Raw genomic sequence first — 14,744 nt, forward strand, 5'->3', positions numbered from 1 at the left:
CCTCCCAACTAATTTGGGCATTATTCTGAACTCTCAAGACTACCTCAGGAGGACAACTCACCTCCTCTAGGAAACCTTTTCTGATTCATCACAATTTTCTCTTCCTAAAGCTTGCCAACTTCATATTCATTTTGCCTTATGTTCAATTGTGGTTAAGACCTGTGTGCTATGCATTTGAATATTTTTATATTCATTTGTCCATGAAAGAATTACAGGAGCCTTATGGAGAGGCTCGTCTTTTCTTCTTTTTGTTACCCTCCAGTTCTCAGGACAAGCTTTGGCCTACAGAAGTGGTAGTGAGGATACTGATAGAAGTCATGGCAGGGTGTTGGGGGATGACTTCCAGAGGGAGGCTGGACCATTTCTGTTACCTCTTGTCTACTCATCCAACTGTCTACTTGCTCGCTGTCTCGGTAGAAGAGGTGCAAGTCCAAGCATTGTTCATACTGATGCTGACGCTTGTCCCACAGTTCCAGCAGGGCAGCCCAGTTGTTGGCAAGTATTGTCATCTTTAGAAAGGAGAAGATAATGTATCAGAAAGACATTCAATTAATTTGTTTTATCTTACGTTTACTGAGCAGCAAATGAAGGCAAAACTTTCTGAAAGATACAAAACTAAATAGGAAACAGACTTTTCTCTTAAGGTTCTGACATCTATGTTAATAACCATAGTAAAGGGAAAATGGCATAAATTCCATAAAAGAGGTACAAGACACTTTATATGTATAAAGAAAGAAGGACTTTATATATTTGAAGAAAAGATTCATTTCGATTGGAAGAACCAGAGAGTAGATGTATGGGAAAGTATGGAAAGTCTTGTACCAAACTGAAATTTAAAGGACAGAGAGGGAGTATCAGGATTGTTAAAGAACATAATACCATGCGCAAATGATGTTATTGGGACTCTAGGTAAATTGTTAGATTATACAATATAATCCAGAGAAAAATGCAGTGTTTAAAAAAAGGGTGGACATTTGATACAGTTCAGGTTCATAGAGCACTTAAAATATTAGACTGAGAAGTTTGCATTTTATTCTGAAAACAAATAAGAACAATTAAGAAAAGAGAAGGGAGACATAGTCAGACCCATAAAAAATCCTTTGCTTCTGTCCCAGCATCTGCCAAGAAATTCCAGCTATTTATAGGTGCTGCTGTATTAACTTCATTAAAAAAAAAAAAAGCAGCACAAATTCTCAGAATCCCAGTATAATAGATAAATTTTCAAGGATTTAGGGTTCTGCTACTTCTGTCAAAAATTGTTAATAATAAAAATCTATATTATAATGTTCTCACAGAGTTCTGGGGCAATTCAAAACATTGTTATCTCAACCTCATCCTTCACACAGCCCTGAAGCTGTGCTTGGAATCTAGGGAGAGGCAAAGAGTCATGTCAGTCTTATTGTGATTATCATTCCAAGGAGTGCCAAGATGACTCAGTGCTGGGGCAAAATTGCTCTGGGTCAGGGAGCCGAGGTAAGTCCCCATGACCCAGGAGATTAGCTTGATGGCAAGCCTGATTTCATCATTCAGTGGAATTCTGAGTGTTTAAGGTTTTTCTGTTATTTAATGTAAATTTTAGACACACATATATAGGAAAAAACAGTTCGACTTGAGATTGTATAGAGGAAGGAAGAAAATGCACTGTAAGATGAATGAGGTGCAGAGTCCTCACAGAATTTACAATCTAGAGACGAGGATGGGAACGTGATAGAACAGAGCATATGTAATGCAGCAAAATGGTATGGGGGTTTCAAATTAGGTAAAGCCAGAAGGTTGATGAAATAAAGGCTCAGAGGTGAGGAAGCATACATTGTGTCCTGAGAATTCCAAGTGACTCAGTTTAGCTAAAGCAGTGTGTGGAAGAGAGCAGTGTAAAAGTTGGGTCCATATTAACATGTTTAGATGACTTCTATCCTCTTCCCATTCAGAGATTACCATACTATTACCAGGTTAAGTAAGTGCTAACTATGTAATCAAGATTGCAGAAACTGTTAAAACCAGATTACCTTTCCCTGAACTTCATCAGAAGCTTCATGATTGGCATCCAGTAGGGCTTGACCAGTCTCATCAGCAGATTGAAATCGGTCATCATAAGAGTCGATCTCATGCTATGGTCACAAGACAAAATGTCTCAAAATGTCTCAAAAGCAAGAAACCTTCTGGAAATCCTGGCATTGAGCCAAATCACTTCTCCCTCCTCATACTGGGGAGGCTTCTCCTCTCTACCTTATGCTGCTGATGCCTGTCCAGCAGGGCTTCCCCTCCAGCCACATCTGTGGGCAGCTCATCAGCATTGATCAGAGCAGTCTTCTCCTTCATCCAGCCTGAGAGCTCATCATAGTCAGATAAGAAGCGCTGGTACCTGTGGGGAAGGTGAGTTAAAGAACAGGAAGTAAAAAATGGATATGAAGGGACTTTGAACAGTTAGGGCTGGGTTGAGCTAAGACGTGCTAGGTGCTTCTTTTCCAATAATCCTACCCCTCTCCTTCCCCTGATGCACATCCTGTTATTTACAGTCAGAGTTCCTTCAGTGGTACAGCTGTAAGTCCTCCACCCCAGGCTGTGTGTTCATAGGGTAGGGTGTCATCGTGTGACGCAACACATGGGCATTACATCTTCACCCCCCAAAAGCCACACCTACTCCACACATATTTGAAATAGAGTGAGGTGCTCACAATGCAGCCAATAAATAAACACATGACAGGTAAATAACAGGAGGCACCTTGTGGTAAGAAGGGACTAGAATTAGGGTTAGGATTCCTCATGAATCTTAGCTCAAATTTAACTCTGTTAATATAAAACAAACTGCAAGCAACGGTTACCTGTTCATAAATATTAAATGCTCACCATTATGTTTTAAATCAACAAAAAGATAAACACCATCTTCTGGTGACCTAGTAACTAACTGTAAGAATTAACTACTGAGAAGGTGGTTGGTTATCTGGGTGTTTCATAAGTTTTTAACCTACATCCAGGGGATAATTTTGGAGTTATTTTGATTCTCTTTAGCTTAGGGCTTTATTTCAGCTCCTCAACTATAGCCAAGATCTTGAAATGTTACTTCAGATGCTCTCACTTCATAACATCCTACAACTACACAAACAGGGGGAGACAGAGGGACGTGGATGAGTGGAGGTGTGATGCTGAGTACTGTATTACATGAGCCCACAGAGGACTTTTTTGGAAAATTAAAACTTCTGTTGCCTCTACTGAGCAGGCAGAAGAGCTGAGTCCCTCTCTATTTTACTCCATTCATCCTCATTTCTGCATTTTCTATTATAGGTGGGCCCTGTAGAGATAGGCAGAGCAATAGAGAGGAGGGTTCTCCCACCAGTAAGAAGCCTGCAGTTTTGCATATCTGCTAGTAGCCAGGGCACGGATGTGCTCCCAGTTGGACACCAGATCCTCTTTCATCTGCTGGATCTGAGGTGCATCTGAAGGATGAGAAGGCTTCAGCTTGTCTGCTTTGGCACATAACTCCTTCACCTTTGGGATTTAAAAAAAAAAAAAAAGTAGGAAATCCAGGTACTCTGATTCTTGACAAAGTTTTGTGGGAGGTATGTAACAAAACAATCATATGAATACTAATTTATAAATATATTTATATTGCTATGCCTATGTTAATATATTAATATGCTGTATTAATAATTTGCTGAGTACTTTTTATCTCATTGTCTAAGCATTTTACATGCATTTTCTCATTTTATGTTCTTTAATACTACTATGAGGTAGAAACTGTTCTTATTCCCCTTTAATGTGAAAGCTAGGACGTAAAGTATTTTATTTGTTCATGGTCATTCAGCTAGATAGTGTCAGATGCAAGGCTCAGACCTAAGTCTGTCCTTCACCACCCCCAACCCCATAGTTTTCCTAAATATTATTGTGGGAGTCAGACATTTCTGCCCAGAAGGCCAAGAAAAGTCCAGTAATACCAGACCATTTTAAGCACAATTCCTGAGAAAAAGAGTTATTAGGGCAAAATGTAGATATGGGTAACTCACCACGTGTTACCATTAGTCACTTTATTATACTGCATAATAATTGGGTGTTGTCTGAGGTTTAGAATTTCATTATCAGTATTCATCAAATTGTGGGGTTTTAGTATTCATTATTAGGGAAAAAAGACCAAAAACAATAAGGGAGAATAAAAGCATAAGTAGAACAGCAGACGTTTGCAGAAACCGGACACAGGGATAGGGCAATAATTAAAGCACAGCTAGTGTGGATTTTTCTGTGGGCTGACTCCCCTGTGGGCACTCAGTTGGTAGTGTTTGGTTTAAATAATGGCTACAGTTGTGAGGAAAAAAAATAGAAGATGGGAATCACTCAAGAATACAGTCTTGCTCCAAGTAGTAGTATGTCTGTGTCTACTCCTCTAGATACAGGAATGGAGTTTTTCCAGCGGTTAAAAGAGAACCTAAAGGTAGATTTAGCTTTAAGTGTCCTGGAGTTTATTATAAAAGGAGGAAAAAAAAAATGTTTCTATGATCTACCGAGTGAAGGACAAAAAGAAATAGTATTCAGCAGCAACAGAAGAAAGTGTGGTTAGATGAAAGGAAAGACTCTCTGGCCACGGGGTATTTTACTGAGTGAAACTGGGAAACCATTATAGGAGATGTATTTTTTGTTTTTAAATTATGAAACATGTTACATAAAACAGAGAAGAATTTAAAACATATATATGTATATTTAAATAAAGTTATTTAAATAAAAATAAGGAGTATCCAGTATCCACGTACAAATTATGAAATAGAATGAGGAAGTATATGCAAGTGCTGCAGAATTTCTCCTTCATTAAAAATAGTAAGTTTATTGTTCCCTCTGGCGGCACAATGTTAGGCAAGATGGCTGCCAGATGCATCTTCTAGCTCAAGGGCCAGCCATTTTGCCAACAGTGGCTTACCTTGTCCTCCATGACTGCAAGGTTCCTCTCAAGTCCTTTGTGACTGTGAAACAGTGCCTCAGAGCTAACGAGGTCTTTGCCATAGTCCTCAGAGGTAAGTAAAGGCTCCTTCTCCTTGATCCATTGGATGGCTTCAGTCACATCCCTACCAGACATTAACAAAAGAAGATGGCAGGCATTGAGGGGCAAACAGCAGCAGAACACACAGCGAGGACCAGCCTAGTTCACCGAGGTAGCAGTTACTCTGCCTTCCTATGTATCAGCCAAAAGTAACGCAGAAGATTCTTGTTTGTTAGTTCTTTCACTGAGATGTTAGGGACCTGGGCCTCCTGATGGTTGAGCCTCCAGAGAAGCTTTACATATCGCAATCAGCTCTTCAAGAATGCCTTTTTTCTCCCGAACTTTACCTTCCACCCATATCTAGTTCTTAATCGGCTTTTCTTAATTCGCCAGTGCTATATTTTCATTTCTCTGGACTCCAATTTCCACAACATTGGCTACAAACTGGGCCACATATTCCTTAACTGCCCCCTCCCTTGTTGTCTCAAAGGAAAGCACATGATTCACTTCAGTTTGAGGTATTGACCCCTAATTGTTAACAGGAGTAGATGGAGGCCAATACAAATGACAAACATGGTGCTATTTCAATGTTTTCTATAAAGCTATGGCCAAATCCATACCTTTTGAATCTCTGGAGATCTGCAGCACTGGACAGGTTTTTCTGTCTCTGGAGAGCCAGACCATGGAGACGCTCCCAGGCAGCATTCACCTCATCCTGCTTTAACTTAATCAAGGGCAGCTCAGGATGGTTCTCCTGTGAAAGGAAACTAACACTAGAATTTTGCAAAGATGAAGTTATACAAAACAATTATTGAATACTGCTCATTTTGCACTGGTTCATTCTTTGCCAGAAGTGGAGAATGGTCATTGTAGCCAGACACTGAATTTCACCATAGTTCTTCTCCCTAGCTGTATTGCCTCATCCATATTACCAAAGCCTAGAAAATCAGCCTTCCAAACATTGCATCTTGTGCCCTCAGCACTGGACTAGCCTACTAATACAGGGTGCACAGACCTGATGTTATTTTCAGAGCTCCATCTTGTTGATACCTGTCATATCCCCTGGAAATTCTGGAAAGTAAGTAAAGGAAGAGAACATTCCCCTTGTGAAATATTGCTTAATTTTCCAAAACTCTAGTATTGTGGTCCTTAACTCTTTTGCCATTGTGGGGAAAATAGGATAATTTAGTGAGGCTCCCTTCACTCAGGTCTGGTTGGGGGTTGAGCAGCACATTCTAATTTCTTAGTAAACAAGTTGTGTGTGGGTGGAGTTAGTGTGCATGTGCACCAATGCATCTTTTTAGTTATTGCTGTTGTGTGTTCTTCAGTTTGTGAAGCAAGCTGGCCAGCAGAGAGCTTACGTCTAAAAATAGAGCATGTTTACTCTGCTGGCAGCTGCTCAGATTCAGTTTTTCTTTGGACTTTGCCAGTAGCAGTTGAGTTTCTGAGTTTCTCCTTTGTACTGCCTAGGTATTAGACATGTGTGTTCTTCACCTATGGCTCCAAGGACCTTGCTGCTGTTACCTAGCTCATAGACCTGCGTGTGAAGGGTTTGTGAATGGGCTCGAGGGGTCTGTGAGCACTAGACCCTAGCCCTAGCTCTACAGCCATCCTGATGCCTTTGAGAATACAATGAAAGCTATTTCTGTTTTCCCAGAATTATACACACATACTTATACAAATGACTTTACAGAAAATTTCAGGCATTTTCACAAATCATCTGGAGCAATAAGATTTATGAGTACTAGATTAAGCTAGCAGTATCAGCCTGTTTTGATACTTTGCAATTTTGAGAAGTCCCTGTATGCCCAACTCTCCCTACTCCGCCTGTACCCATTCTTCCTAGTTTTATTCCCATTCTCAAGCCTCTCCAGATAATTTTCTACATTCTCCTTCTTGAGTACATAGTTATTTTTATTATAGTGATATATACTCTCCAAAAGAGCAGAGGATATACTCTGTGTTGGATTCATTCTTTCTGTGGCAATTGAAAAAAAATGGCCATGTTATTTTGCCACACCTTCCTTCAAAAGGTGTAGTCTGTATCCTCATGTCTTGGATCTGAGATGGACTTTGACTTGCTTAGAAGTAGAATGTGGCAGAAGTAATTTGTAATTTTCTATGAGATCCAGCACCGAAGCCTCAAGAAGCCTTTTAGCTTCTGTTCTCATCCTCTTGAAACACTGATATATAAAGAAGCATATTAAACTAAATGGCAATAGGCCACATGAAGAAAGCCTTCGTCATCCTTGCCAAGGCCCCAGACATGGGATTGAGGCCATGTTGGAGCCTCCATCCCAAGTGAGCATCCAAATAACTTCAGCCACATAAGACCAAGTGAGATCAGAACAGCCCATCTGAGCAGCTCAAATAGCTCTCTCACTGAATCATGAACAATAAGATATTTGTTGTTTAAGTTTTGTGGTGGTTTGTTAGAAATTAATAAATAAATAAATAACCTCCACAACAAGAGAAAGTGGTGAAGGGAGAAAATTTAGGGACTTTGGAAATGTGGCCTAGAAAAAATTCGGAAACAAATTATCTCCCTACTGCAGTACCCATTTATCCTGATATCCTGGTTCTATAAATACAGAAAAGTCATTCCCACTGCAGAAGTGCAATCATAATGAGACCATAAATGGAAAATCACAATATAACCAACTTTTAGAGTTTATTTATTTTATGTACATTATACACACACACACATATCGTGTGTAAGTAAAAATATATATACACACACACACACACACACACACACACAAATATCGTGTGTGTGTGTGTGTGTGTGTGTGTGTGTGTGTGTGTGTGTGTGTGTGTGTGTAAAATCAAATTGGTTTCTCAGTTTTCTTGCATATATTAGGGTCATTTTTTCCCATACTGTGCCTTCACCTGCACAAAGATTGCAAATTTATTTAAGTATTTTCTTAAGTAAATGAAAGTTAATCCGGCTCTTTTTCCCTTCCTACCACCCAAAAATAATCATGTATAATGACATCATATATGTGTGTGTGTGTGCATGTGTTTATAATATATATAATGATAGCTCAAAATTATTTTATATTCTCTGCTACTTTATTCTTTTTATTTTTCATGAAGAAAAAGTATCCCATAAACATGAGTAATTAGTGTACTGTGTGGTACAAGAGCCATCTCATTGCTCATTGTGGATCTAATTTTTCTAAACACACACACATACACATACACACACACACACGCATGCATGCACATTCACACTTCCATTTCCATGAACTGCCAAATGGTGGGCCTGAGAGGAGAGGAAACTGCCTAGGGCATGTTCCTCCAGGGACATGCATCCCTCTGTTTTCTCATACTGTCTCATCTCCCTCATATTCCACCTACTAATGCCCAGAACTTCTTGAAGATCAGAACCCCTTCCCTGGAATGGGTCTTCTACCGTCACCTCACCTTAGCACACTCATTGGCATAGTGGTTCACTCCATCCACTCTACCCTTCCGAGCTTCCAGGTCCACTTGAAACTCTTCAAACTTCTTATGTAGAACTTCTGTGCGCTCCCAGTCGTCACCCAGCTCCACTGATGTCACTATAGCTTCCTGTAGACACAGAAAAATTTATTGAGTCACCACCAAACATTTAGGAGCTCTTGCAGGTCAAAAGTCCCCAACCCCTGCTTGCATTCCCAGGATAACTCATGCGGAGATTTTAGGGGAGCCTGGGAGGACCCTCCTGGAAAGAGCCAGAAGCAAGAGTGTATTTTGTGGCATCTCAGCCAAGGGGACACTGCTCTTTGGGGTAATCTTTGAGCAAGATCAAGGGCACTGTTGGCCAGAGCCCCTAGAAGCACTCTTTTGTGTTTTAAACATGAGGAATAAACTCATCTTCGTTTTACTAAATTCAGCATACTGAGAATCTACAAAAGCATTACATCAGGCACTTGCTTAGATAAATCCTCAGTCCTAACTATAGGAGTATGCTTTAAGTATATAGAAAGAAAAAAAAAAACTCTACTATTATAGGCACCGCGAGACAAGGGATTAGAGAAAGAACTGGCAATCCTATCAGCCAGCCCTCAGAGAAAGAGCCAAAACCTAGGAGAAGGAATTAGAAATTTTGGAGGTAGAAGAGGATGAACGTAGATCTTCCTCCAATGTGGTCTTTGTGTAAGTCTTGCCTTATCTATATTCCGATCCATGCACTTGGACTTACCCCTACAATATTAACCTCCAGAATAGCACTAAATCTTTGCAAAAATTTCCCCTTCCTCCAAAGAATGAAGGCTAGGACCAAATTCCCTGACATTTCTGTAAGTAGTCTGCAGTAAGTTGCTATGGACTGCCTGGGGCAAAGGGATGGGAGGTCCTACATGCATGCTATTCAGTCCTATACCTTGTCTCCAATCCACTCCAAGATATCAGCACACTCCTGCAAGTACTGCTGGAGCTTCAGGGCCCGCAACAGCAGGGTGCCCTTCTCCTGGGTCAGCTCCAGCAGCAGGTCCCACAGGCGGTGCAGTTCCTCCAGGTGGACCTTTGAGGAAGAGAGACAGAACAACTCAGACACAGAGGCTGTGGAGCCAGGTACAGACTTAGAGACTTGTGCAGGAGACCCAGATAAAAGTTCCTCCTGCCATTCACTCATGCATTAATTGCTGAACAAATATTTAAAGGAAGAAATAGCATATATATGGAAATAGCGGTTAAATCAAGCCAAATATGATCTTCCACAGAGAAAATTTTGGAAAAAATGCTTTGAGATTTTAAAGGATGGGATGATTACAGACAATAAGATGGGGAAAAGGAAGGGTGTATGAAAGAGTATTCATCTGAACTGACCTTTAAGGAACAGAAAAAATTTTGATAGATGTTAGGCAGAGGGTATTCTAAGCATAAGAAACAAATAGCAAAGGCATAAAAGAAACTTAGCATAAAATGTTTGCCAGAAAGTATAAGAGCTACAGCTTGGCTGATTTATAAGGAAATCAGTGGTGCCAAAACAGTAAGAGTATTTGGGGACTATACAGATTGAAACTATATAGAGGACTTTGAATGCCAGGTTAGCTCAGAAGTTCATGTATTACATATCTCATTGAAATTGAAGTTATTGTCTATATAGTATCTTCAAGAATCTTATGTTTTTCAACGATTCCACTGCTCAAGGTAACATGTGGACCACATTTCTCTCTGAACCCTGCAGTGGTACTGTCCACTGATTCTGACAGATGCAAAGGTGTTTCAAACACTTCTCAAGAATTTTTAGTAAATGTCAGGGATTCGTTACACACAAAACTGTGAATAACAAAAAGTATTTCTATTTTATATAAATAAATAAGTTTTGAGATTTTCTTGTTATGGGTTCTTTTTCTCTAATAGGATTCTATTCTGCTTAAAATCTGTGTTCACTATATTTTGTTCCAGTAAAATGGGCTAGAATTTTTATGCTACGTATAGAAAGAAGAGCCCCAATTTAAAAGTATGAAATGCTGATTTGTTTTTACAATTTTTAAAATACATAAAAGTGAAAAGTCCACTCACACAAAAAGAAATTCTGAATTGACTATATCAACACAAACATTTGGAAGAGTACATAGAGTCATAAAATAGCTGTTAAATTAATAATATGTTACAGTGTGGTAAATGTTTAATGAAATGGTGGTGATCTTCAGTTCTGGGTATTCAGGAGAAATTTTCTGAAAACCTGGGATTTTAGGAGTTTTTTGAAGAGGAAGGAAGGGTTTGGAGTAGTATGATGTTAGTCACAGGATGTGAGGTGTTAAAGAAAGAGGTGTCATATATGAAGAGAGAAAGATTTCAAAGAAGGTTCGAATGGGAGAACACTCCTTGTTTGAAGAGGTTAAGAGACAAGGACACTGAGGTCAAAGAAATAATTAGAAAGGATCTTTGGAAAAGCCAATTCATCTGGGAAATGTAGAACAGGTTGAAGTGGGCTTGATCCTGAACAAAATTACCCTGCAGTGACATAAGGATTAAAGTAATGCCATCCAGTGACAGCTTCATATCATGGTTCTTCTCCCCAACCCAAGGAACGCAAGGTCAGCCTATCATTTCGCCCCCTCAACCGCAGTAGAAGATAAGAGTCAGGAGCCCTTGTTCCAAACCAGCTACATCAAGAGTTATACCCAATAAAATCAATTAAAACCCTGGTAACATAATCAACATTAAAAACTTCTCTTTGAGAGCCCTATTATACATTTACCTTGGTGTCCTCGTGGGCAAAATGCCCCTCAGGAAATCGGACTTTCCTGATTTCCTCCAGTTCAGGAATGACCCTTGATTTTGCTTGCACTTCTGCTGCGAAGGATTCATGCTTCTGATATTTCCCCTGAAGTTTAGAAATCAGAGTTTATGGCTAATGAATCCTAGTCTCTATGGAACCATAAAGTGGTCTTTCTGTCCCCCTCTTACTTTCAGGCACAACTACTTGGTCCCCAACCTGCATTAAACGATAACATATGACCATAGCTGAAATAGCCACATTTTAAGAGAAATGATCTAGGTAGAGCCACTGAACATAGGTTTTCAAAGGATTCCAGGCTCAAAGTCAGAGGCCATGGAGAAGGTCTTTTTCTATCTGCACTGCCTTTGAAATTTTTTAGTAAATACTTGTACTATATTATTTTAAAGGCTCAATAGACGCCTGTGGGAATAAAGGACTGTAACACATGTGTTCTTCCTCTTCAGAAGAGAGGAATAGCTGAGTTCTATTGAAAGTAGAGCACAATGAGGAGGATGGTAGTTATTACATACATATGTATATTGATTAAGAGGAAGTTTGCATGCTGGGCTCTTTTCTTGTTATAAGTAAATAGATCCATTTAATATACATTACTTTGATCTTGTTCCAGGTGCTCCCTGTCCAACATGAATTTCCCTTTTAGGCATGTGCGACCCTTTCTTCTTATCATGACTATGCCACATGCTGTAATACTAGGTGAGCAGATAGGGATGGAAGCTTTTACCAAACTTCTTTTGGAACCTCTCATTTGAATTTAACATGAGTCATGAACAGCAATGGGGGGAAAACTGTGGAAAAACTCTCATTAACTCACATCTTTCTAAAGAGAGTGGAGAGTAGTTGCTTCTGAAGCCTTCATGACTCTTCACCCTAATTCTATCCTTAATGTCACAAAATATTTAAATCACATAGTGTCAAAAATTCCTTGAATTTCAGTCACTGTTTTGCCCATAGCTTAATTTCAAATGAATACAACATCTATTGAATACTATCTAGAGTGAGTTTTCTTTTCAAATAAGACCCTGAAGCTTAAGAACTGGAAGGCATGGGCTATCTGGAGGCAGAATTACTGTCCCTAACAGATAGTCTAATCTACTATTTAACCTCCCTCAACAGCTAACCAGATGTACACTTATTATAAGAATGTAAGTTCTGAATGTAAGTTCATTATGAGAAACAGTTCTGTGCTTTCAACAACTGCCAAACTGCCACTTTTTGTTTGATTTTTCTTTTCTCAGTCTCACCTCTCCAACTTCGTAAGGGGAAATGCATCTTTAGGTTTTCTCTTAATTTGATTCTTTAACTTCCTACCCCACTGCCTTATTTGCTTTGTTGTTTTGTTTTGTTTTGTTTTGTTGCTAAATGAGATCTTATTTTACCCACATTCACCCTTCAACATTAACATAAAGAAAACTCTGTATCCCTTCGTCGAGTCTGCTCTGGGGAAGTCAGTGAAACTGAATGACCTGTATATTAGTTGGGTCTTCATAGCTCTTATCATCTGCAATCTTGAGTTTCTCCAAGATCCACTTCTCCAGATCATCTGCATCTCGCCTGAAAACCTGGTAGTGATAGGACTCTTCCAGCTTCTGACCCCTCTCAGCAACCAGCTCCTTGAACCTCCGGTACCGACTCAACACCTCCTGACGCCTCTCCTGGATCTCTTCAGCTGTTTCCAAAACCTTTGGCCCACTGCTCTCCATAACCTGTAAATTAAAAATCTTATATCTATTGCTAGTTCTCAGATCTCTAGTACGCTGCCTCTCTTATACACCCCAAAGCATTTACTCATATTCCATCTATGTTCAGGTACCTTTAAGCCTGTAAATGCCTTTAGTTAGAAGGGCTGTAGCAAATTTACGTAATTTTTAACCATATAGAGCTATTGCTGAGTCTAGTGGTTCCTAATCATCCAGAATACTGTCCCAAATTTTCACATAAATGTGTGCCAAAAATTTACTAAGTTCTATAAATGGAACCAAACTGAACTAATGATGGAGCAAGTTCAAACTAGCAAAATGACAGAATTTCATATAGATAAAGAGAGAAATGTAATTTTTTTTTTCTTCTTCTTTCAAAGCCTAAAACGGTATTGACAAGTGCTGGTCATTCTGAACTTAATTTAATGAATAATAAAGAATGGCTTAAAATTATCTTAGTGAATTATATACAAAAGTTTAAAAATGCAGCCCATGTATTGTTTACTCTTTTTATTTCCTTTACTCACACACTATAAATGAAAAGCTCTGGAGTCTTCTATTCAGTTATCAAAAATTTCAAATTATTAGCATCTCAGTAAGGATTTGGGAAAATTGGATTTTGTAATATAAAACTTTATACTGTCAAACGACATAAAATATCCTTTTCCCATAGAGTAATTTAACTTGTTTGTTACAATATACATCTTCATTCATCCGGATATGACCACTGTTTTCCCTAGCTTACCTCAGGTAGAAGAGTCAACATAGAGTTTAAGTTTCAGTCTCTATTTCTCCTAAATATTGGCATTACTCTGAGAATGGCCATTATTAGTGGGGCTATAGAATCAAATAATTCCATGGAGACTCAAATCTTTATTGGGTGTCATTTCGCTCCAAGTCACCTAATTGTTCCTATATGAACAGACTCACAGGAATCAACACTGGGTTTTGGTGCTGTACAAACATGAGATCAAGATTGTTGTCTAAAGTGAAACATTCACAAAAAAAAGAGAGTTAAAATTAAAAATTTTGACTTCTTACAAACAAAACAAGAACAATTCTTAATAATCCTGTCAAATATAGAAAGTTTAAAGGAGACAGGTTCCCTAATACTATTAGTAATAAATGTCAGTAAAGAGAATTCTGTACTCACAGTTTCCTTTGGAAAGTTCTCCATTTTTTCTAAAGGTCTAAAACCTGTCAAGATAAAATTTATGAGAGAGAGAGAGAATTCACATGGAACTGTCTAGTCTTTCAAATAGGGGTGACAGAAATGTTAAGTATGTGGCAAAAAAAAAAAAAAAAGTCCCTTGCTTGGTCCCAGAATCCCACTAGCCACAGATAATCAATATTATCTTTAGAAGACATATTCAGCTAGCTAAGGCAGTTGCTAACTCTGACAGATGCTGGGTGACTCAGCAGTTTTGGGGGGCTACGGTTCTCAAAGTTTTTCAATGGAACTTCAAAAAAAATGAAAGTAAGTTTTTTTAATGAGAAATTAGGAAGAAAAATAGTAATGAATGTAAGACAAAAAGACTGTGTTAAGATTATTTTGTTTCTTTGATAAGTTTTAGATTTTATAATTTCTCAGAATCATAAATTAGGAAGGAATTCTGGATTGCCTATTTTTCTGATTCTGCAGAGCTGCAAGAACTCAGGGCATACTTAGGTTCTTGTTTCAATCTGTATCTAACAAATACAACTCAACAACTTCATCAAAACCAGCTGCAGATTTTCAACAGACTTTAAGTAAACACATTACCCTGTCTTTTGCTGTAGCATCTTTTCCAAAATACTAAGATTTTATGCCCAGCCTCATAGATTCAGTTTTTAAAAATCTGATTTAGCT

The 14,744-nt window shown here is 38.7% G+C and overlaps 1 protein-coding gene across 3 annotated transcripts in view; it reads right to left on the reverse strand.

Annotated features, from left to right (window-relative positions):
* The window catches only part of SPTA1 (spectrin alpha, erythrocytic 1), a 61,991-nt gene extending 47,919 nt beyond the window's left edge, over nt 1–14,072 (reverse strand). For all 3 annotated transcript variants that reach the window (XM_063103900.1, XM_063103903.1, XM_063103902.1), the window contains exons 1-11: nt 14,049–14,072; nt 12,662–12,901; nt 11,157–11,282; nt 9,330–9,470; nt 8,390–8,536; nt 5,584–5,717; nt 4,904–5,048; nt 3,332–3,486; nt 2,227–2,362; nt 2,007–2,108; nt 372–509 (exon numbers count right to left, since the gene is read on the reverse strand). In XM_063103900.1, the coding sequence (XP_062959970.1) occupies nt 372–509; nt 2,007–2,108; nt 2,227–2,362; nt 3,332–3,486; nt 4,904–5,048; nt 5,584–5,717; nt 8,390–8,536; nt 9,330–9,470; nt 11,157–11,282; nt 12,662–12,901; nt 14,049–14,072 (1,488 nt within the window). The remainder of the gene's footprint in view (nt 1–371; nt 510–2,006; nt 2,109–2,226; nt 2,363–3,331; nt 3,487–4,903; nt 5,049–5,583; nt 5,718–8,389; nt 8,537–9,329; nt 9,471–11,156; nt 11,283–12,661; nt 12,902–14,048) is intronic.
* Between the last annotated feature and the right edge of the window lie 672 nt (nt 14,073–14,744).

Source organism: Cynocephalus volans, chromosome 8, assembly GCF_027409185.1.
Source record: "Cynocephalus volans isolate mCynVol1 chromosome 8, mCynVol1.pri, whole genome shotgun sequence".
Taxonomy (NCBI): Eukaryota; Metazoa; Chordata; class Mammalia; order Dermoptera; family Cynocephalidae; genus Cynocephalus; species Cynocephalus volans.